Below are 24,838 nucleotides of genomic sequence, written 5' to 3'. Positions count from 1 at the left end.
GTAAAACTGAAGCTGTTTCCCCTAGACACTCCAAGGACAGTTAGTGGCAAGAGTTGACTCTGAAGTAAAGAGATAAGATGATCGCCCCTGAGGTCAAGGAAAACTTCCCTGTCTGTGCACATGCGCAGGAAGGCTCCTTGGGGGTTAAAAAGGGAGGGGAGCCACCCCATAATGTGTGAACACGCACCCACTGGCCTCTGCAGCGGAATCCATTCTTAGCAAAAAGTTGTGCCTGCACGTTTGGGAGGGTTCTAGAACAGGTGAGATGTGGGGAAAGAAACCAGATAATTGGCCAAAGGTAAACAAAGACCCAGAAGGACTGCCCTATATAATGATTTAACCACCTCTTTCCTGCGCTCCTCCTCCTCATTACGGATGACGCCCACACCCTTTCTCTCTGGGTGTGTATTTCTGCCTTGTTTCTGTCTTAACATAAACTATTTCTGTGTGCTCTCACACATGTTATGATAATAAGCTCTGTGTCTCTGATAATAAACTTTGTATCTGTTATTAAAGTTTTTGCCTCCTTGAAACATTTTTGCTTTCAGTCGGGGTAAAAAGCCAGGGAACAATATCAGAAATTTCAACAACCTCAGATGTGCAGATGATACCACTCTAATGGAAGAAAGTGAAGAGGAACTAAAGAGCCTCTTGATGAGGGTGAAAGAGGAGAGTGAAAAAGCTGGTTTAAAACTCAAGATTCAAAACCGGAAGATCATGGCATCCAGTCCCATCACTTCATGGCAAATAAAAGGGGGAAAAGTAGAAATAGTGACAGATTTTGTTTTCTTGGGCTTCAAAACCACTGCAGTGATTGCAGCCACAAAATTAAAAGATGCGTGCTCCTTGGAAGAAAAACTATGACAAACCTAGACAGCATATTAAAAAGCAGAGACATTACTTTGCCAACAAAGGTCCGTCTAGTCAAAGCTATAGTTTTTTCAGTAGTTGTGTATAGATGTGAGAGTTGGACCATAAAGAAAGCTGAGTGCTGAAAAAATGATGCTCTCAAATTGTGGTGCTGGAGAAGACTCTTGAGAGTCCCCTTGGACTGCAAGAAGATCAAGCCAATCCATCCTAAAGGAAATCATTCCTGAATATTCACTGGAAGGACTGATTCTGAAGCTGAAACTCCAATACTTTGGCCACTTGATGTGAAGAGCTGACTCACTGGAAAGGACCCTGATGCTGGGAAAGATTGAAGGCAGGAGGAGAAGGGCGTGGAAGCAGAGGATGAGATTGCTGGATAGCATCACTGACTCAATGGACATGAGTTTGCGCAAACTCCAGGAGATACTAAAGGACAGGGAAGCCTGGTATACTGCAGTCCATGAGGTCACAAAGAGTCAGTCATGTCTTGGCGACTGAACAACAACAAGCCTCTATCCCCTGATGGTCTGGCTTTCATCCAGGCTACCCAGGTTCAATTCCTGGGCAGGGAAATATCTCACTTCAGGACTGCTCACTGCTACCTCGCTGAGATCACTAGGCCTGCTTCTGCTGCCAGCAAGGGACCTCTTTCCAGCAGCACATGGTCCCACAGGCATCACCGCCCGATGGGCAGCCTGGCCAGGCAGGCTCTGCTATAAACACAGCAGTCTGCGGGCTTCTTAACTCCGCCTACTGTGTACCCCTCTGGGAAGTCCTCCCTGACTCCCACAGCCCCCATGCCACTCCACTCCTGAATCCATGCGTTCCTCCATCATCACGTATACACTGCCAGGTCAGCATCTATCATCTACCAGCTTATACAGCCGCCTCCATAGAAGGACAGGTCCTTCCTGAAGGCAGGGGCACAGCCACAGCATCTCTGACTACAGAGCATGTGGCTGGGCTTAGTAAGTCATACATGAGTGAAGCAGGGAAGGGACAAATAACCAACAGATGCTGAGACAAGCCAGTCCAGGCGGAGCCTGAATCAGAACCCCCGGGGTTAAGGCCAGCCTGACCTGCCCCCATTCGGGCGGCTAGCTGAGCACACACCCTGGGGCTGGAAGACAGCTCTCAGCGTGCCAGCCTGCTCTCTGACCCCTGCTTATTCTGGGGCAGACCAGAGGCCAGCACCTCTGATTGACGGGGTGATGGACTTCATGGTGGCTCTGCCTGAGGTATGCATTTCTGATGATCGAAATAAGACATCAGAGAGGAGCTATAGGGCAGGAAGGGTGAGGCAGGAGGCTGGACCAGGAAATGCAGCCTAGAGTCGGGACAGGACGTTAGGTGTGTTCAATACACACGCTTTTATCCTGGGTCACTGAGGGCTGTCACAGAGCCAGCATGGATTTGTAACACAGACTGCCAGTGTCAATCAGTTAGCAGAGATTTAGTTATTGCTGTGAAGCACTGATCATCCCACTCCATGAAGGTGAGCTCTCCCCAGCTAATGCTGAGGTTAGCAAGCATGACTGGTAGATTTTTGTGCGGGTTGGCTTCCACCACATGGCGTGTTTTCAAAATTGTGCTTTAAAAGAATGGAATTTCCTCCCACTTCTCCTGTCTCTGAGCCAGGCTTCCCTAGAAGCCGCAGAGACAGTGGTGCAGGGACCAGGGGCTGAGGGGTTTATCCTGAGGCCAAGAGACTGGGAAGTGCAGGTGGGGGCTGGGTACCCTGTGAGTCAGGCGTGACCCCCCGCAGGGGCAGGGGAGAGCCTGCTGCCCCTCCCGAGACAGCACCAACCTTCTGTCCAAAGTAGAGCTTGGTGAAGGCGAAGGTCCTCAGGTGCACGCTCTTCTCCCGGATCTTGGGCTCCAGTTTCTCCCGGAACTTGTTTTCCATGATCATGCTGAGGTAGGGCCAGATCTGGGAGATGATCTGCGAGGACAGGAAGATGCCCTAGGTGCTCAGGTCTGTGCTCCCTGTCCCAGACCCACAGCTGCCCAGGGGCGGTCCTTACACTGCAGCACCCATCGGCCTGTCTACCCACCCCGTCCCATCAACCTACCTGTCCATCTGTCTGCTCATTAAACATTGGATAACTATGGCCATGGTTCTCATGCTTACAGTGAGATCCCAAGATTTGCGGCCATTGTGCAGCCCACCATGAAATAGTCATTCACTGAATTAATATGATGAAGCCCTTTAGTTCTGTGCTAAAACGTATGCTACCCAAACCAACACCATGGTGTAAATAAGAAGGAGCAGGTGCCAGAGGTTTAAGAATTTAAAAAAAGAAGGAAACCACAGAAGATAAATTTAAATTGTTTCCTATGGATTTGATTTTTTTTCTAAGAATCAGAAAAGGCTGCCTATAGCTGAATTCTGCAGCAGGACGACTCATGGCACTGGGAACCAAGTGTGGGACCTGGGGAGAGAGGGTGGCAGAGAAAGGGGAACAGTGGCAGGAGATGGTGATCAGAGAGGGATACAGATGGCATTGGAGGTATGGGGTGAAGGAGCAGCAGCCCATGTGTTCTTTTTGGGACAAGCCTACTCCTTCTTTCTCTTTGGGATGTGGGCCTTTATTTATTTTAGTTTTGTGTCTGTGTGTGAAGACCATTTTGTCTTTTATTGAATTTGTTACAATATTGCTTCTATCTTACATTTTGCTATTTTGGCCACAAGGCATGTGGGATCTTAGCTCTCTGCCAGGGATCAAAACCTTCCCCCCATGCATTGGAAGGCGAAATCAACCACTGGACCACCAGGGAAGTCCCTTGCGCTTTAATTTAAAGATGCAGCTCCCTCTTTTCAAACCTTAATCGGAGGAGACAGGAGGAGGTGAGTTTCAGGGCTTAATGCTCATCTCTCTCAGAGGCCTTGATGAGCCAGGCATTGTGATACTTTAATTACCTCATTAATCCTCACAACAACCCCATGAGGCAGGGACCACAATTATTCCCATTGCACAAAGGCGGGAAGCAGCTCTGAGACATCAGGGGACCCGCCCTGGTTGCATAGCCAGTGCTGCCAGATCGTGGCTGGGGACAAGGTGAAACTCAGCAGCTGCTGTCAAATCCCTAATCACAGCCTTCTTCTCTCCAGGACATGCTGGTCTCAGTCTGGTGGGATTGGAGGCCTGCATTTCCCTCTGTACCTTCTAACTTTTCTGCTGTGGCCATGCATTAATTTCGCAATTAAAAGACAAAAATTTCACAATTTAAAAAAACTTTTTTTAAGAAAAGAAAGTCATTGTCTGGTGAGGAGAAGAACCCTGAGGGTGGGAAAAGTGGAAGGCCACCACCCCAGAGACTAAGGGCCATCTTTGGCTCCCAGACAAGGTTTCCACCAGGACTGCAGGACTGCCTTGTTCACACACGCTCCCCCCACACCCCCGCCCCATCCAGGGTCCACGCCAGGCCCAGGGGGAGGACAAGGCCTGGAGTGAGGCCAGCGCCCCCAGGCCCGCCCCGGCCTTACCTTGTTGGCCCATTCAACCCGTTCCACGTCCGGGAAGTGGATCTAGGGAACAGAAGGTCGAAGAGGAAGTTAGACTTGAGACCTGCCGCCCTCCCAGAACCAGGCAGGCTCCCACTCCCAAGCACAGAAGCTTGCCTGAGACCCACCCTGGAGACCCAGTGCCCACCCTCCAGAAGGGGAACCAGCCCGATGGTGCCCACCCACCTTGGACAACCTGACACTGATTGGACACTGGCCACCAGCTCCTGGGTGGGAGACATGGAAGGGCCGTTTTGCAGTGACCCTCCACCCTCACCTTCCTGATGGAAGCATAGAACCCCAACCTGGGCCTCCACCAGGGTGACCCCTGAGTTGACTTCTTGCAAATTCCATCCCCTTTATTTTAATGATACAAGTAATCATAGCCTCTGCAGAAAAATTAGAAAATACAACTAAACGAAAGGAAAAATATTTTATCAGAGAATGCTGCCTGGTAATAACTGTCATTACCAGGTTGATTTCCAGGCTCTTCTAGAAACAAGTACCTGTAGTTTTCACAGAAACTGAGGTCACAGTGCTTTTTCTTAGCCTGCTTTTTCTCACTTAACAATATATTATGATGGTGCTGACCCAAAGGTAACTGTTGCCCATTTGAAAGGCCAAAAAGGGCACCCTGCCATTTTCAGGGGCAACTACAGAGTGGGGGTGCCCCTCACCTTCCTGGGCCCCACCCAAGGCTCCCTGTCCCCAGCAGGGAAGCCCCTCGGGCCAGGGCCTATATTCACAGACCCAGGCTCTGGGCCTGGCAGATGAGTCCTGCCGCATCCCTTGGTGGCGGATGGGGGGAGATCCCTGTGATGTGACAATTCTGTGGCCTAACCTTAGCATGCCATGATTCTGAGGGTGCTGAACCCCTCCCCACAAGAGTCTCAGTCTCAGAATGTCTACTGAGCTTAATACCCAACCCCCACTCTAGCCCCCCCATCATCCCCACCACCAAGACTTTCTGGGATGGACAGAGTAAGTGTGTGTGCGTGCCATAGATCCATATAACGGAAGTGATGTCATTTTACTGTCGCCCTGCCCCAAGTGTCTGAAGCATGAAATCAACTCCACATCAGGTTCATGGTAGGCCTGGGACCTCCTGAGGAGGAGAAAGGGCCAGCCCTTCCCACCCCAGGGGCTCAGAAGGCGTGCTGTCCAGGGACTGAGTATATGTGACTATACAGTGCACATGCCTAGCACAGACCTGCCAAATGCCAGGCCCTGTGCTGCCCAGGGATGCCCCCAAGGATCCAAACACGGACCGAGGCCTCGTCCACCTGCCCAGAAGAGCCGTTCCCAAAGGAGGGGAGAGAGACTGCATTCTCTCATGAGCAATATTTTTTTGTCCTGTTTTTTAAATTTTGGCTGCACTGAGTGGCTTGCAGGCTCTTGGTTCCCCAACCAGGGATGGCACCCATGTCCCCTGAAGGGGAAGCGAGGAGTCCTAACCACTGGGCCACCAGGGAATTCCCTCGGAGCAGTTGTTAACAGCCTGAGAGGTTAGAGGAGCCCAGTGCTTCTGAAACCCCTGGAACATCACACCAACCTCCCAGGCTCAGCTTCCGCAGCTCTGGGCCTGGGGCCGATACCAACTTGGAGAAGCATGTCTAATATTCCCAGGTGCTGCCAATACTACCTGGTTCCCAGAGAGGGAGCCAGTCTGGCCCAGGAACGGAAGGGGATAATGGGGAAGGAATCTTGCAGGGAGTGGGGCAGGAGACAGGGTCAGCCCGACCAGTTCACCAAACTGGGTTCCAGGTCAGCGCAGGGGGAGACTCCTCCATTGCTCCTGGGTACACTCACTACCTAGCACTGAAGTAAAACTCCTGCATATGGGGCTGAATCAGACCTCTTTCTTCCCTTCGATTGCTCCATTCACCCGGCTCTTAGACCTCCCTTCTTCCGGGCAGCCTTCTCAGAGCTCTCAGGTTGGGGCTCAGTGTCCCGATTAGGTGTTGCTGCTTCTCCATCACAGCTTTCAACACACCTTATTAAAGTTGCTTGGTCTTCTGCATGCCTCCTCGCCGCATGGCAAGCTTTGGTGGACTGACTCAGCTGTGCTCCCTCTTAACGCCTATCTCTGGTGTATGAATGTCTTAATAACTATTTTTGGAATGAATGAATGTATAAATGAATGAATGAATGTGGAATGAATGAATGCGCCTATCCTCAAGGAGCTCCCAGGCTAAAGGAAGCATGCCACTAATAGGCTATTCCAGTCCAGGATCAGCACGCAGGCCGGGGCAGGGGGGCTCCACAAAAGGGAGAGTTTGGTTACAGTGGGGCTGTCCCTGGGGCCTCTGCCCCTCTCCTGCCCAGGCCTGCTGGCTGGACCTTTCATACCCTTTCTTCCACCTTAACTTCCCATCCCACCCTATGTGCATACCCCTTCCAATGCCCTGCACCCCTGCCCAGGGGGATCTCTCCCTTGGAAGCTGAGAAGTACTGATCTGCTGGATGCTGGAAAGGTGGTCCAGCATGCTGGGTCTGACCTCACCCACACTTGGGATCTAGTCAGACCAAGATTCCTGCACTGCCTCCATCTGATGAATCAGGTGCACCAGGGTGGGGCTTCCAATTCGTTTTTAACAAGTTCCTGGCATGATCCTGGAGTTCAGTCAGGGTTGGTTGTAAGGGACCACTGACCAGCCCACCACCTGCATTAGAAAGACCCACACTCACCCTGAAGGGATGACAGCATGGAAGGCCCAGGGCCCTCACTGAGTATGTTGTCCTGGTCTCTCCTGACCACCCTCGCCTGTATTTGAGGCTCCTGCCTAAGAGATGCCCCCAGAGAGTGAGTCTGAACCCCTGACACAAGCAGTGATTCAGACAAAGAGACCATGAAGACACCCTATTTCACCTTAGGCACCGAAGGACCTCCCTGGGCCTGAATCTTAGCCCTGTCACCCTCCTCTGGGAGACAGCCCAAGAGCTGGGCCACCTCCTTTGTGACTGCCCCTGAGTAAGCTCGGGACCAGGGAAGGAAACAGACAGGCTGACCTTTATGGAGCAATTTCTCACACCCAGTGCGTGTCAGCCCCATGCAGGCAAACGAGTCTCTCTCTCATTATAATTCAGACCTTTCCCGACTCCAAATTCTCAAAGTTATTCTATGTTTTTATCTATTGGCTTTGTGTTTTAGTTTTCACATAAAAGGAAGGTCTTCAATGTGTCTGGAATTTATTTTTTATAGTGGGTGAGATAGGTATATAATTTATCCACATACTTAAAGGCAATTTTCTAAGAAGGAAGCTAAGGGGAAGGAGCACAGGAAGAGGAAGGAAAGGAGGGGGAGGGTTGGGTGGGGGAGGAGGAGAGGGAGGGAGAGGAGGTGGGAGATTAGTTCATGTTTCCTACTAACTAGTGAAGTTACTTCCCTCACACGTGAGCGTCTCACGTGCACCTCGGTGTGTTTTAGGACTTGGCATTGAACACCACGGTCTGTTTGCCTTTTCTGGCATCACTACCACACTATTTTAATCTCTGTGACTTCACAATATAACCTGGGGTAGGGTGATTCCCCTCTTTTTGCTTTTCTTTTTCAAACTGCTTTAAATAATAGTAGGTATTTCTGCTTCCGTATGAATTTCAGAATCATCTTGTCAACCTTCCCCAAGAATACCCTCCTTGGATTTTAATGGTTATATTTCCAAATTTATAGATTAATTTGTGGAAGAACTGACCTCTTTAACAGTATGACATTTTGCATCCATGAGCAGAATATTTTCCTTTATTTATTCATATTTGCATGAATTCATACAAATTCATTTTTGAAAAACACAATCATTTTGTATGATTGTATTCACATTTAGGATCATAACCTTTTCTCTAAAGAAGTCCTACACATTTTTTGTTACATTACTCTGTGGGTTTTGCAGTTACTAAAAATGATGTTTCATTTTCTGGGCAACTTTTCTTGAAATTTGTTACCAGATCTGTTAATTCTCATAGGTAATTTATACACATTTGTAATCTCCAAGTGATAACAATTTCTTTTTCTCGCACTCCTTATCCTTACACTTGTTTCTCTTGGCCAGTCCTCTGGCACTACATAGGCACTCATGGTGTTAGCAAGTAGCTCTATCTGGTTCCGGACCCCAAAAGGAAGTTTCTCCATTAAGCATGATTTTTGCTATAAATTTGGGAAGACAGCCTCTATCAGACTGAGGAAATTCTTTTCAATTTCTAAACTTCCAAGAGCTCTCATTATAAATGGGTATTGAACTATATTCAATACTTTCTTGTAGCAAGTTATTTTTTCCCTTTCATCCGTTAATGTGATCAACTTAACTGATGTTTCTAAACCAGAACCATCTCTCTTTCCTGGGATAAATCCTACTTAAAATATTTAGCTAGCCTGATATCTCACTTAGGTTTTATACACTAATGATTCAAAGTGATACCTACAGCTTAAGTCCCCTTGGACCGCAAGGAGATCCAACCAGTCAATCCTAAAGGAAATCAGTCATGAATATTCATTGGAGAGCCTGATGCTGAAGCTAAAACTCCAATACTTTGGCCACCTCATGCAGAGAGCTGACTCATTAGAAAAGACCCCGATGCTGGGAAAGATTGAGGGCAGGAGGAGAAGGGGATGACAGAGGATGATATGGGTGGACGGCATCACTGACACAATGGACATGGGTTTGGGTGGACTCCGGGAGTTGGTGATGGACAGGGGGCCCTGAAGTGCTGCGGTTCATGGGGTCACAAAGAGTCAGACACGATTGAGCGACTGAACTGAACTGGTGTCGTTAACGGTTAAAGGTCTACTGATCTCTTAGTGTGGTAATCTTGACATCTGTGTTTTTCTAGAAATGTATCTAGTTCATCCAGGCTTTCAAATGTCTTGATACACAGTTATTTACAGTATTTCATTGTTTTAATCTGTTCTACCTATATAGTCATTTCTGCCTTTTTCATTCTACAGTTTATCTTTTTTCATAATCAAGCTTGACAAAGTTGTGCCTATTGGCCTGTTGTTTAATCTTTTCAGACAACTAACTTCAGTTAATAATTTTCTTTACCTTTTATATTTTTGGCTGCACTGAGCAGCCTGAGGAATCTTAGTTCCCAACCAAGGTTCAAACCCCATGCCTCCTGCACCAGGAGCATGAAGTCTTAACCACCGGACTGCCAAAGAAGTCCCTACTGTTATTCAAACATTCTCTTCCTTCATTTTCATCCTGATAGTTATCATGTTCTTCTTTCTTATTTCTTTGATCTAAACCTATTGTTCTTTTATTAGTCAAACTCTGTGAGTTTCAGAGTTGAATCGTTTTTCAATTTATTTTATGATAAATTTAAAGTTATAAATTCCCTTACAATTTTTGACATCGTTTTTCATCATTATTCAGCTCTCAGCTTTTGAAATTTCCATGTTTTAAAAACAATGTTTTTTTTTAAATTTTAATTGGAGGGTAATTACTTTACAATATTGTGGTGGGTTCTGCCATACATTCTTCACATGAAGCCATGGGTGTACATGTGCTCCCCTTCCTGAACCCCCCTCCCACCTCCCTCCCCATCCCATCCCTCAGGGTCATCCCAGGCACCAGCCCTGAGCACCCTGTCTCATGTGTCGAACCTGGACTGGAGATCTGTTTCACACATGATAATATACATGTTTCAATGCTATTCTCTCAAATCATCCCACCCTCGCCTTCTCCCACAGAGTCCAGAAGTCTGTTCTTTACATCTGTGTCTCTTTTGCTGTCTTGCATATAAGGTAATCATTACCATCTTTCTAAATTCCATATATGCGTTAATATACTGTATTGGTGTTTTTCTTTCTAAATAATGGTTTTTAAATAGTAATATTTTAAATTATCTAGACATATACCTACAACTATTTATTATTGTTTTCTAATTTCATTTCTTTATGTTCTGAACAGTCTGCTCATTGGAATATATTGATAATACCTTTGTGGCCTGGTACATGATTCATTGGAATATATTGATAATATCTCTGTAGCCTGGTATATGATTAATTCCTATGACTGTTCCATGTATGACCAAATTATTAATCACTGCCTTTAAATAGTCTTTACCCTTGTTTACTCTTTTGTGTACTTGATTTTTCATTTTCAGAGAGGAATATATGAAAAATTTCAAGCCCAACTGCTGATTTATCTAATTCTCTGAGCAGTCTGTGAGTTGTTGGCCTATATTTCAAGTTTATATTATGAAGTACATATATGACCATGATTATTACACCTTCTTAATTATGGTTCCTTTAATGAGCATACTGGAGAAGGGCATGGCAACCACTCTAGTATTCTTGCCTAGAGAATTGTATGGACAGAGGAATCTGGTGGGCTCCAGTCCATGGGGTGTAAAGAGTCAGATGGGACTGAGAAACTAACATTTGCACATTTTTATAAGCATATAACATCGTTGTCTTTAAGACATATCTGAGTTAATATGAAAATTGTTACTATGGGCTTTCTTTTATTTCAAAGTTGTCCAGTTGTATCTTTTTTCCATCCTGTTTTCAGCCTTTTTGAATTCATGTTATGTCCTTTAAGAATTACTTTAATCCCTTATTAGCCCCATTTTACAGATAATGAAACTAAGGCTGAGAGTGAACTTACAATCATCAGCTGTGGAGTACTAGATCTGTGACCCAAGTCCAGGACTGTCTGTGATCTTCCACTCTTCCACACTCACTCCTCTTACAAAACATTACATACCACTGTTATCCTCTCCTGCAGAAAGTCTAATTTGGCAGAGGACTGCCCTCATGGGACCTGAGCCTTCACCAGTAGGCCATACTTTCTAGGCCACTAAGGGCTTCCCTGGAGGTAAAAGATGGTAAAGAATCTGCCTGCAATGCAGGAGATCTGGTTTGATCCCTAGGTCAGGAAGATCCCTTGGAGAAGGGAATGGCAACCCACTCCAGTGTTCTTGCCTGGAGAATTCCATGGACAGAGGCGGCTACAGGCCATGGGGTCACAAAGAGTTGAATATGACTGAGCAACTAACACATGCATAGGGTTCCATAGACACTTTCATTTGCTCCTCCTCATGTTGTATAAAGCAAACAGCAAACACGCAATTATCCCCATTTTACATATGAGGAGAGGCTCAGAGAATAGTACTTGCCAACATCAACCAGGAGACCAGAACTCATCTTTTCACCTAAGTCCAGCCTTCAAGTCTTTTCCCTCATCCATTTACCCTCTCCTTCTGCTACCTGAAATGTCAGCATTTGAAGTCTATTTCTTAGTGCTTTTCTAACCTACTCCTATGCATTTAAAATTCCACCCCATTTAACCTGAGTTTTCCCACCCATAATGTGGGCACAGTACTACCAACTTCACAGAGTTACTGAGAAAATTAAATAAAACAATTCAAGTATGGTGCTCAGTACACTGCCCACCTCAGAGTAAATGCTCCAGAAATGGTGACTGTTTGTGGAAGGCATACAGACCTCAGAGGTACAAACATTGATACCTCTGACCTTAGGTACTTGCCAAGAACAAGATTATGTGGGTTGTGTGTCTAGTTCTCTTTGATCCAAAGCCCAGCAAATCCCTTGTGTCTCTTTTGCACTTTGGGAGACTGCTGAGAAAGGAGAACAGAAAACAAGAAGAGGATAACACAGTTAAAATCGCTGAAGCACAAGAGGAAGGACCAGGGGCCACTGTTGTTTCCCTGGCCTCTGCTGATAGGCTGAGCCCAATGCCCACGAGGCCATGGGAAATTCTGCCCAATGGGGGTGCTCCAAACGTAGGCAGGGCAAAAGGATCCAATCATAGCCTCTGCCTCTGTCTTTCCCTCCCAGGTAAACAAAGGGAAGGCAGAAAAAGAAGCCAGGTTGACTCACTCTCAGGCTGAGTCCTAAAGTCACTTTCGTTCCAATTCCCATGAGCCTGGGAGTATCCAGGAGTCTGTGGGACCAGCTAGGATGAGAGACACACCCACCACCAGGCAATGCAAAGGGCTAGATTCTGAGCGGTTCTCAAACTTTTCTGTATAAAAACATCACCTGGAAAGCTGGTGAAATGTGGATTCTTGGTCAGGTCCCTCTGAGATTCTGACTCAGGAGGATGGGGCAGGGCCTTGAAACTTGCATCTTTAATAAGCTCACCTGCTTCTTCTGATCCTGGTGGTGAAGGATGAGAAAGCATGCGTGCTCAGGGCCTCCCAGGCTGGAGGACCTGCCTCAGCCCTAGAACAAGGCAGCCTTTCTGCTCCCCAGTGTTCCTGACCAGGGATATGGTCACAGCCTGTGTCTCCAGTGGTTAATCTTAGGAGAATATAGCTTTGTCATCAAATTTTTACCAGTAGCCTACAGACCTCAATTCTTTTACAAAGGGAATATCTTTTGTGCCACAAAGAACAAAGGGGGGCATGAACTAACCGGTGAAAAACACAGTATCACGATTCTGCCTGGCTCCAGGCACTGCCCTGGCCTCTAACAAGTGTGTGGTGGTCCTTTTCCAGCAGCCTCAGGTTTCTCCTGATTGAGAGCAGAGAAGTTGCTCAGTCCTGTGCTGCCTGCAGGATCTACAATCCAGAGAAAGAACAAATGTACTTCTAAATGGAGACAGAGCTCTTGAAGGTTCATCTCCATAGAAACACGGACACTCTTCTGACTGATGTATTACAGGTATGGGCAGTTCTCCAGAGCAATCCTGGAAAATTCAAAAGTTGCTGGGGCCTGTGGTCATGTCACCAGAATCTCAGATGCCTGCTCTTCTGCCCGCAGGAGCCCTCAGGCAAGTTTCAACAGATGAGCTCTCAGCCCACATCTAAGGCCTCCTTAAGCTAACACTGTCATGCTGCTATTAGTGTACTTGGGCCAAAGCCTTTGAGGCAAAGTGGACTAATAATTAATGACAGCATTTTTAGATATGGTCAAGAGTGGTGGTAATCAGAGCCTAGAGAGGCAAGAAAGACTGTGAATCAAACCAAGTCTGGGACTTCCCTGGTGGTCCAGTGGCTAAGACTCTGCACTCCCAATTCAGGGCACCCAGGTTTGATCCCTGGCCAGGGAACTAGATCCATATACTGCAACTGAAGATCCTGCATTCCACAACTAAGAACCAGTGCAGCCATATAAATACAAACAAATATATATATATATATGTATGTGTGTGTATATATATATATAAAAACAAGTCTAAGAATTCTAGACTGGCAGGGGCCACCAAAATGGATCATGTTGGTGCTTCATCTATAGGTGGTCACATGCTTTATTTCTTAAACTCTTTAGGAAAAGTGATTCCACAGCAGTGAGGAAATGGAACCAGAGTGTGAGGGCTGCATGCCACTGGGGGGTGGGGCCCACAGATGGGCTGGAGTTGGGCTGAGAGGCCTGGACAGGAGGTTCTGGCCACCAGTCTCTCTCAGGAGGCAGGGGACTAGAGGGCGTCACTTACAGAGCATGCCTGTCACTCAGTGAATCTTGCTTCCCTCTCACAAAGACAGTGGCTCCTCCCATGGGAGCAGCTGTGTACAGACATAGAGACACACACAGACATATACAGGTAGGTGGACACACACATGTAGACACACACACCAAGATATACACAGATGCACAGATACATGTACACACATAGACACACACCCCCAGAACTACACAGACCCATCCACAGAACCACTTGTTCAGTCGCTAACTCATGTCCAACTCTGTGACCCCATGGACTGCAGCCTACCAGGCTCTTTTGTTCTCCATTGTCTCCCATAATTTGCTCAAATTCATGTCCATCAAGTTGGTGGTGCTATCTAACCATCTCATCCTCTGCCACCCCCTTCTCCTGTCACCCTCAATCTTTCCCAGCATCAGAGCCTTTTTCAATGAGTCAGCTCTTCACATCAGGTGGCCAAAATATTGGAGCTTCAGCTTTAGCATCAGTCCTTCCAATGAACACTCAGGGTTGATTTCATTTAGGATTGGCTGATTTGATCTCCTTGCAGTCGAAGGGATTCTTAAGAGTCTTCTCCAGCACTACAATTCGAAAGCATCAGTTCTTTGGTGCTCAGCCTTCTTTATGGTCCAACTCTCACATCCATAGATGACTACTGGAAAAACCATAGCTTTGACTAGCCGGACCTTTGTTGGCCAAGTAATGCCTCTGCTTTTTAATATGTGGTCTAGGTTGGTCATAGCTTTTCTTCCAAGGAGCACTTGTCTTCTAATTTAATGTCTGCAGTCTCCATCCACAATGATTTTGGGGCCCAAGAAAATAAAATTTGTCACTGTTTCCATTTCTTAACCATCTATTTCTCATGAAGTAATGGGACCAGATGCTATGATCTTAGTTTTTTAAGTGTTGAGTTTCAAGCCAGCTTTTTCAGTCTCCTCTTTCACCCTCATCAAGACACTCTTTAGTCTCTCTTCACTTTCTGCCACTAAATCACATGTACACACAAAGATCTAAGTACACACTCTCTTTTCTAGAAAGAAAAAGAAAAAAGCCTCTGGATCCTGCTCCAAAGGGCATTTCTATACACACACTCCTGCTGACTCATCTGATCTCGCCAACCCCCGCCCTGCCCCCACTGGAAAGAAGAGAGAAGATCCTCTCCCAGGTGTCTGGTGGGGAAGGGTATGCTGCACAAGAGGCCTTGCTGGGCTCTTATTCTCTTGAGACAGTCCCTGCTCTGTGGGTGCCTCTGCAGAGTTCCTCCCCCACCAGAAAACAGCCCATATTTCAGTCACTTAACTCCTGATGAAACATTGCCTTACATCCCTTTTTCCTCTGTTCTTTGGAGGTAAACATTTAACCATGAAAACTGCTTTTTAAAATTATTATTATTTTTGACTGCACAGCACAGCATGTTGGATCTTAGTTCCCCAACCTGGGGCTGAATCTGAGCCCCCTGTATTGGAAGCTTGGAGTCTTAACCACTGAACCACCAGGAAAGTCCTGAAAACAGCTATTAAATCTGCTGCTTTTGGGGTGAAAATCACCCTGCCCAAAGTGCCTTAAGAGAAATAACTGCTTTGCCAGCTTGGAATTTCATTTTTGGGCTTCCCTGGTGGTTCAGCAGTAAAGAATCCATTTATCAATGAAGGAGACGTGGGTGGGAAGATTCCCCTGGAGAAGGAAATGGCAACCCACTCCAGTATTCTTGCCTGAAAAATCCCATGGACAGAGGATCCTGGCGGGCTACAGGTCCATGTGGTTGCAGAGTTGGACATAACTGAGCAACTAAACAATAACAACTGTTCTAGAATCTTTAGGTTCCAGAACAGCACAACTAGCCTTGAACTGTCCTCAGTTGGCTGGACTCGGCAGGATGACTGAGCAGACAGATAATGTGGGTGGCAGAAGCCTGTCATCCAGGCTGAGGATAAGGGCTCAGAGCAGAGAGGGACTGCTCTGAGCCACCTGCAGAGTCATTGTTTCAAGGAGTGCATGCATGCATGCAAAGTCGCTTCAGTCGTGTCCAACTCATTGTGACCCAGTGGACTGTAGCCTGCTGGGCTCCTCTGTCCATGGGATTCTCTAGGCAAGAATACTGGAGTGGGTTGCCATGCCCTTCTGCGGGGGATCTTCCTGACCCAGGGATTGAACACAGGTCTCCCGCACTGCAGGCAGGTTCTTTACCACTAAGCCACTGGGGAAGCCCCACCTGAGTATAACCCTAAATTGCCAGAGAGTTCAGTGGTAGGTCTGGTAATGCCTGGAGGGTAAAAAACGTATCCTCTTGCTCATTAAATTAGTAAAAGGCCAACCATCCAATCCCAAAGGAGGGCAACGCCAAAGAATGTTCAAACTACCGGACAATCGTGCTCATTTCACAGGCTAGCAAAGTCATGCTCAAAATCCTTCAACAATACATGAACCGAGAGCTTCCAGAGGTACAAGTTAGATTTAGAAAAGGCAGAAAAACTAGAGATCAAATTGCCAACATCCGTTGAGTCATAGGAACAACAAGAGAATTTCAGAAAAACATCGACTTCTGCTTCATTGACTACGCCAAAGCCTTTGTGTGGATCACAACAAACTGTGGGAAATTCTTCAAGAGATAGGAATACCAGACCACCTTACTTGTCTTCTGAGAAACCTGTATGTGGGTCAAGAAGCAACAGTTAGAACCAGACATGGAACAACAGACTGGTTCCAAATCAGGAAAGGAGTACGTCAAGGCTGTATATTGTCACCTTGCTTATTTAACTTATTTGCAGAGTGCAGCATGTGAAATGCTGGGCTGGATGAGGCACAAGCTGGAATCAAGAGAATTTTGCCAGGAGAAATATCAATAACCTCAGATATACAGATGATACCACCCTAATGGCAGAAAGTGAAGAGGAACTAAAGAGCCTCTTGATGAAGGTGAAAGAGGAGAGTGAAAAAGCTGGTTTAAAACTCAACTTTCGAAAAACGAAGACCAGGCATTTGGTCCCATCACTTCATGGCAAACAGATGGGGGAAAAATGGAAACAGTGACAGACTTTATTTTCCTGGGCTCCAAAATCAATGCAGATGGTGACTGTAGCCATGAAATTAAAAGATGCTTACTCCTTGGAAGAAAAGTTATGACCAACCTAGACAGCATATTAAAAAGCAGAGACGTTAACTGGCCAACAAAGGTCCGCCTAGTCAAAGCTATGGTTTTTCCAGTAGTCATGTACAGTTGTGAGAGTTGGACCATAAAGAAGGCTGAGCACCAAAGAATTGATGCCTTCGAATTGTGGTGTTGGAGAAGACTCTTGAGAGTCCCTTGGACAGTAAGGAGATCAAACCAGTCAATCTAAAAGGAAATCAACCTTGAATATTCATTGGAAGGACTGATGCTAAAGCTGAAGCTCTAATACTTTGGCCACCTGATGTGAAGAAAAGACCCTGATGCTGGGAGAGACTACAGGCAGGAGAAAGGAATGACAGAGGATGAGATGGTTGGATGGCATCACTGACTCAGTGAATTTGAGCAAGCTCTGGGAGATGTGACTGAACAGCAATAGTCATCATCTTCTTCCTCCTCCGCCTGTTCCTCCTCCATGCTGATAAGGCCATGGTGAGGTGGAAATGAGGACCTTTCAAGTTCTTAAGTTTTGACAGATAAGTTTAATGTGTAATCTATGTAAGGAATTAGAGAAACGGGGTCTGAGATTTTTTTTTTTTTAATCTTTTGGCTATACTACAAAGCTTGTGGGATCTTAGATCCCCAGCCAGGGATCAAACCCAGGTCCCCTGCATTGGAAGCCCAAGTCTTAACTGCTGGAACACCAGGGAAATCCAGGGACTAAGATTTACATTGCAGATGTTCAGTGTGGCATTCATGCCACAGATTTTTATTGAAAGCCTATCTGAACTGGGCACTGAGCAAGGAGCTGAGGGTAGAGAGAGGTACAAGACACATACCTTAAAAGAATATTTGATCTAGAGGAAAAGTTGGACATAAAAATAGGTAGGTTCAAGTCAACAGGGGAAGTGGGTGTGAGAGAAGGGTCCCAGCATAGGTTCCTGAGCTTGGACTTGAAGGAAGAGTAAAGGGAGCCAGACTGGAAGATCAGAGGGAGAAATTTCCAGACACAGAGAGGAAATACCACCCACCTCGGCCCACCACAGAAACGGAACAAACTTGGACATAACCAAAATAGTGGATGTCCAAGAAATGGTCAAGCCATTTATGGTCTCTTTATATTAAGGATATCATAACCTTTAAGGATTTTTTGAAAGAATGTTTGCAAGATAATATTAAGGACACAAAAAGAAAAAAAAAATTCAAGGGTACAAGTTTTCAAAAGATTGTTTTCATACACCTTTTATACCAAGGAAGTGCTCTCAAACATAGGGTATATTTCCAGGTGGTGGAATTGTAAATGCTTACTCTAATATTTACTTATAGTCCATTTCCAAATATCCTACCATGGGAATATGTGCACTTTTATAACCAGAAAAACGAGATTTTCAACCAGTTTATAACCAGTTACTTTAAAAAGTAAACATAGTATGGGCAAAAGAATGAAGTGGGTGAACCTGGGATCTTGAAACATCCTACCTCCTGGAGAGTTCCTTGGCTTTTCAAGGACTAGTGGCCCTGGGCACACTGGGATGGGACCTCTCAGGCAGGAGCAGCCACCCACACCTACACAGAGAGGGGGCACAGGAGCTGAGCCCCGACTCCCAGTGCAGGCTGAGGGATTCAACCGTCATCTTGGTTTGAAGTGACAGGTTAGGTAACGAGAATGAGACTCTGTTCCTTTAATAGTTCCCACTGGGCCAGAAAACATTTAACTGTCTCTTCACTATTTGCAGTAGAAGAGGAAGTGGTGGAGGAAGGGAGGGGAAGAGAGAGGGGGGAAACTTCCCTCCAGCACATGGGAACACTTTGGGGCTATGAGCTCTAGGTTTCCTGAGATTTAAAAATGCCTGAGATTCTACCAGAAGTAACTACGAATGGAGGGGTGGGAGGATAGGAAGGCAGGGCCCCAGTCCCCTGCTCCTCTATGTAGCTGTGTTGTGGCCTTCATGAGTCATGGTGGGGATGACAGCTCACACCTCCCAGCAGCTCCCCCAAAGTCACTGGGGTCATACCTACAGACGGGCCATCTCTGCCTGGGGTCAAGGCTCTGGACCACAAGGCCAAGAGAAGCTGGAATCAGCTCTCCATGCTTTTCTGTCCCCTGCTGAAGGACAGGGACTGTTCCACTCTTGACCCTGATCCCAACGTACAGCTGACCTCCCAATGACTTGGATCCTTAGCTTGGAGAAAAGGTTTCGGGGACACCTCTATTCCAGGAAGATTCAGCTCCCCGTAACTTGCACCAGGCAGTCTACCGTGAGTCTTGTTGCTATTGTTCAATCGCTAAGTCTTATCCGGTGTCTGACTCTTTGCGACCCCACGGACTGCCGCACATCAGGCTCCTCTGTCCTTCACTATTTCCCAGAGTTTGCTTAGATTCATGTGCTTTGAGCTCACAGTCAGTGAGCACACAGTCAGTGATGCTATCTAACTATCTCATCCTCTGCCACCCTCCTCGACTTTTGTCCTCAATCTTTTCCAGCATCAGAGTCCTGTGAGTCTGGGTATCACTAATTACCGTCCAGATCTGCTCACCCCAGGACAAGATGAGGCACTCAAGTGACCAAACATGATGGAAACTTTGGGTTCAGAGTGACCCACCCCTTCCTACAGCCTCTTTCTCCAAGGAGGCTGTCTGGATTAGATTCATTCCCTCCCCCATGCTTTCCCAGAATCTGCATTCCACCTTGTAGGACTGATCGTGCTGTGTCAGAAAAGGCTGTTCTTGTGGGTCTGAATCCCCATTCAGCTCAGGGGTTCCTTGAAAGCAGGGACCATGTGTCACTCATGTTGCGGGCCAGGGTACAGCATGGTGCCTGACACTGCAAGTCCTCGATAGATGTTTGCTCACTGAGTAAAGGAACAAACATGTGGATGCCTAAGATCCCTGTGCCAGGCCCACATTCTGCCTCTCTTATTACCCAATCCAGGCCCAGGACATGATAAGTCCATGAAGCATCACTAGGTCGTGGGGCAGAGACCCAAGGGGCATGATTAAAACCTGCCCTGCCCCTTCATTCTTGAAGATGGGCCTGACTCGGAGCCATATGAATGACCTCATGGGGGTTGGAGGGGCCTTTTGGGAAAGAAGTCCCTAGCTCCAAGCCATGCCCAACCAGTCTTGATGTTTAAAACCAGGCTCCACGACCCTGACTCTGAGAATTGAGCTTTGGGATTGAAGTTGAGAGTTCCCACCCTAGCTCACAGCTGTCACTGCATTTACTCCCCTAATTAGCAGAAGTATCAGGACAGACTGTGGGAGCCTGGGCCCTGGAAGACTGCTACTCCACCCACAAAAGGAATGTGAACTCTCAGCCTCAGGAAAGCAAAGCTTTCAGCCCTGGTTGTCAGGCTGAACAGCTGGCACAGAAACTTAGAAGGATCCTTCCCATGTATCATCGTCCCAGGGATGCTGCTGTGAACCTTGGATCGCTCAATAGTTTGAGCGAATGGCTCTCCTCTCCTGGATGTTTGCCTCAGTGGGCACCCCCACTTAGGTGGTGGGGAGGCAAGAAAGATTGGGAACAGTGTCCTGTGGGTTTGGGGCACTGGAGAAAAGCTAAGTTGGGGCTGATCAATGGTGGCACACTCCTGCAGCTAAAAAGGCTCTAGAGCCTCCCCTAGAACCTCATCATTTTCAGGCAGGAATCAGACTCAGAGAAGACAGGGGACCTTCTCAAGGTCCCCCAGTGAATGAGCCTCAGACTTCAAGTCCACACCACCACATCACATCAGCCCACTCCCACCGCAGCAGATACACGAGGGTTAACTGTCTTCCACGAAGCTGCCAACTGACTGCTACTGGCTGCCAGGAGAGTGAGCTCAGCCAGGCCTGAGACCACAGACAGACACAAGGTTTCTGACAGTTCCTTCCCCTGACTACCAGGCCCTAAGCCCCCAGACACATTCACCTGGAGGCAGGTGAGACTCATACCAAACTTCCCTCCTCACACCAGCCCACTTGTGGCAGCAGCACAACAAATATCTGATAAACAAACCAATTATCCAAGTGAACGCTGGTCAAGGGCTCCATGAGCAACAACCCATAAGCCACGGGGCGGCAAAGGGCCAATTGTGTCCAGATCTAGAAGACAGCCTGTGGAGACCCAGCTGGGGGCCTGAGCCTCTGGGTGGGGGATGGTGGAGGCTTCAAGCAGTACAGGTTACCTGAGAAGCCCAGAGCACGAAGGACTGACTCTGAAGATCAGGTGGGAAGTTTAGGGAGTACCAGAGCTGGAATTCCGTGAACGGAACCCCAGGAAGGGTGGAGTCTCCAATGGGCCCTGCACCCTGCAGCCATCCAACTCCAGAGCACATTTGCTGCTGGGCCACTTGGTAATGAGCTTCATTTCATGTTAGAAAAATGGAGAGTTGGGAGGTCTGGGAAATTGCAAAGGATATAGTGATAGACCCCCAGAGCATGCAGTCATGCCTGGCTCCGAACAAGCAGCTTTTCAGACTCAACTCATCCCAACCACATGTAGAAACTGAGTCTTCAAGGCCAATGGCTAGATGAGTGGTGGAGCAGAGACTATAGGATCAAGGTCTCTAGTTCTGTTACTGTGCTGTCCACAGCTCCCAGCCCTGGCAAGGTGGGCTGACCGAAAAGGCTCTTGAAAGTGAAAGTTGCTCGGTCGTGCTTTTAATTCTTTGAAAAATCTAAAAACTGAGTATGAGGAACACTGGCATGAGCGGCAGGCAGTGGCCACCCCCCTGTTCATAAGAGGAACTGCTGTCTCTCCACGTGGCTGGGCCACATTCACAGGACAAGGGCTTCCCTGGCATCGTCACTTGTGACCCCTTCTATAGCAGAAGCAGCCTTCCCTTGAACTGTTCCTGGAAGGGAACCAGAGGAGGAGCGGGGCTGTCTCAAGTTAGAACAGAAACAACCTCCTTTAACAGGATTTCAGGTGGGGACAATGACAGCCAGCGTGGGAAAGCAACTTCTCTGATCACCTGGAGGCAGCAGCTTGTATGACAAGTTGAGGAGGAGTCTAGTGGGGCAGGAAAGGACAGCTCCAGTGAGAAGGTACCGCTGTGGCCTCTCAGGTGTGGCTCAGCCTGGCCTTGGCCTCTGTCCCCTCACAGTGACTGGGTGCAAATTAGAGCAAGGTGTGCGCATGGCTGGACAAGCAGCCCAGGCGGGTCCACCCTCACTCACTGGGTGCTGGGTGATGACCTGTAGGGCTTCGAGGCCCTCAAGACCTTTTCTTCAACACCCTGGCTAGTGGCTTGTCAGTTGCTAATTAGTAAAAATATTTCTTGACGCCAAAGATCATAGTCCATCAATCCCCTTTCACTCAAGAAAACCAGTTCTCCAAACAGGGAAGGCCCACTTAAAGGTCCACATGTAAGATAAAGATGCCCGAGCTCTGAAATCGTGGGCAAGGGTCCCTCTTCCCCACCGCACAGGAGCCACCTGTCTTCATAAACTATGCGTGTCCTCGGGAGGCAGGCAGAGGGAAATTCAACCAAGTAGGTTCCAGATTTTCCACATCATCCCCAGGCATGGAAATCTCCATGAGGCAGATTCAAAAGCCCACGTTTGCATCTATTTGTGTGCTCTCCACAGGTGTTCACACAGACAACCTACTTCCCCAGACCTGCTTCACATTCCAGATCCCTGGTCCCAGTCATAGGCACCCAGCTCTCCAAATCAGAATGCAGAAGACCCTGGTCCCTCCTGCACCCTGCTCTAGGGCGCCCCCCCCCCCACCCCGCACCTACAGTCCCACCCTGCTCAGCTCTCATCCTCATCTCTTGGTCCCCACTACCACTGATACCACCTTGGCTAAAATTGGTTTCTCAACTGGACTCTTTCCTCCAGCTTCACCCCTCCCTCCCTTCTGCTTTTTGTAGGACCTTTCCAAAACCTTTGCCAGACTCCCTTCAGAATCAGCCCCAACCTCCATCACACCTACCTCAATCTGGCCCCTGTCCTTCAGCTTGTATTGCACACATCAGCCAGGCAAACCACCCAACACCTGCTCAGATACCAACCACACAGTGCCTCCACACTGTGCTCACAGGCCTTCTCTGCTTAGACTGCCTTTGGCAGGGCCACTGCTTCAACCCAGCTGGCTCAGGCCCGGGGTATGGTTTACAGGGTGAGAATCCAGGAGGTACCGTTTTGTGTTCTGTCTCATCCATCTCGCTGAGCTCCCTGTTGGCTAGGTCCATGTAGCTCTGGGGTCACCTCCCCCAAGAGAAGCCAGAACAGTTTCCATGGTGTTTGTGGGAGGATATGGGGTTGGGGAGTATCAGGGCCGCTACAGGATCTGATTCTTACTCCAATTTCAGAAACATTGCCTTGGTATACAGCTAAGTGCCTGGAGGCCTTCCTAACACAGAGAGGGGCAAAAAAGCAGAGGTGTCACTCAGTGAGGTCTCAGGGACTGAGGCTGCCATGGGGGTCACAACAGAGGCCTAAGGCAGCCTGAGCTCCCTCAACAGTGAGCAAGGAGTGTGGTCAGGTACAGGCCTGCTCTCTGGGTCCACACTTTTCAAGATCACAAGCCTCCAGAATAAGCAAGGTCTGGGGGAGTAAAGCCCCAGACTCTGTCTCCATGGCTGCTACCCAATATTTGTAAACCTACTCCTAAAGCTGTACTGTCCATCCATATATTAGTAAGTATTATGGGGACTTCCCTGGTGGTCTGTTGGTAAGACTCTGTGCTCTCAATGCAGGGGGCCTGGGTTTGATCCCTGGTTAGGGAATTAGATCACATGCCACAACTAAAAAAGTTCCTGCATGCTGCACTTGGGACCTGAAGCAGTTAAATAAATAAATAAAAGGTATTATGAGCTAAATTGTGTCTCCCAAAATTTATATTTTGAAGTCCCAACCCTGGCTACCTTAGAATGTGACTGTATTTGGAAACAGAGTCTTTATAGAGATGATTAAGTTAAAACAAGACCATTAGAGTGGGCCCTAATCTAATCTGACTGATGATAAGAAGAGGAAATTCAGACACAGATATATACAGAGGTAGGGCCACATGAAGACATAGGGGAACAGAGCCAAGGAGAGGCATCAGAAGAAACCAACCTTGCCAACACCTTGGTCTTGATAAATTTCTAGGCTACCCAGTCTGTAGTACTTTACAGCAACTGTAGAAAACTAATGCAATAAAGCTTACTTTCAAATTTAACATGAACAGGCCTTTCTAATATCTTCTTCACATCCTACTTCAGAAGTTACTGTCACAGGCAGGGGTGAGGAACCTACAGCCTGGCTGGATTCTACAGTACAGGCCTCAAGCCAGAGGAAGTGAGGGGTCTGGACAGCTCTCCCCCGTGTGCCTGAATGTATCTGGAAGCCATCAGAGACAACCAGCCCCAGTTCATCACCCAGAGAAAGGGGCTTGCGGGGGACCAAGTCTCAGACCGAATACCCCTCTTGCAGGTGTTTTTCCCAAACTCATCTGATCATGAGACTCAGGGAGGTTCCTTAATTCCACCTGAGGGTTGTGAGGTGGGGCCTAGAGCTTGTTTTTGTTAGGTGGGCCAGGAGATTCTCAGGACCAGAAGCATCTGAGAAGCCATAGTCCAGTTCATTCCACACCAGGAGATGGTTGTGTAGCTGCAGAATGTGTATCTGCGTGTCTCTACCAGCCCAGGGAGGGAAAGAAGCCTGTGTCCCAGGTAGGCGGAGGCCGGGCCTCTCTCTCCCCCTCGCAGTCCCAGCCCTGAACTCTCGTCTCTAGCCCGGCCGCCTCCCTCTGTCCCAGCCTCTGCCAACGGCAGCTAGTCTGCGTTTCTGCTACTGCAGTATCTGTCAGCGTTTCACCCTGCGTTTTTGCCTTGAATCAACAGGCGAGTGGAAGAAGTGTCTTCTGTTTCCCTCACCAGTAACTTTGCAGAGTCCCAGACGCCCTTGTTTTTCTCCTGGGTGTGGCCCGCCTGCGATTTTTCTCCCAGGTTCTGGGCCCTCAAGTGAAACCCTGGTTCACGCTCCCAGCACAGCAGGAC

The 24,838-nt window shown here is 47.7% G+C and overlaps 1 protein-coding gene across 1 annotated transcript in view; it reads right to left on the bottom strand.

Annotated features, from left to right (window-relative positions):
* The window catches only part of ESYT3 (extended synaptotagmin 3), a 53,385-nt gene that overhangs the window by 27,824 nt on the left and 723 nt on the right, over positions 1 to 24,838 (bottom strand). The window contains exons 2-3 of the mRNA XM_043875196.1: positions 4,358 to 4,399; positions 2,678 to 2,812 (exon numbers count right to left, since the gene is read on the bottom strand). Of these exons, the coding sequence (XP_043731131.1) occupies positions 2,678 to 2,812; positions 4,358 to 4,399 (177 nt within the window). The remainder of the gene's footprint in view (positions 1 to 2,677; positions 2,813 to 4,357; positions 4,400 to 24,838) is intronic.

This window comes from Cervus elaphus, chromosome 19, assembly GCF_910594005.1.
Source record: "Cervus elaphus chromosome 19, mCerEla1.1, whole genome shotgun sequence".
NCBI lineage: Eukaryota > Metazoa > Chordata > Mammalia > Artiodactyla > Cervidae > Cervus > Cervus elaphus.
This window is presented reverse-complemented; position numbering and strand designations above follow the sequence as displayed.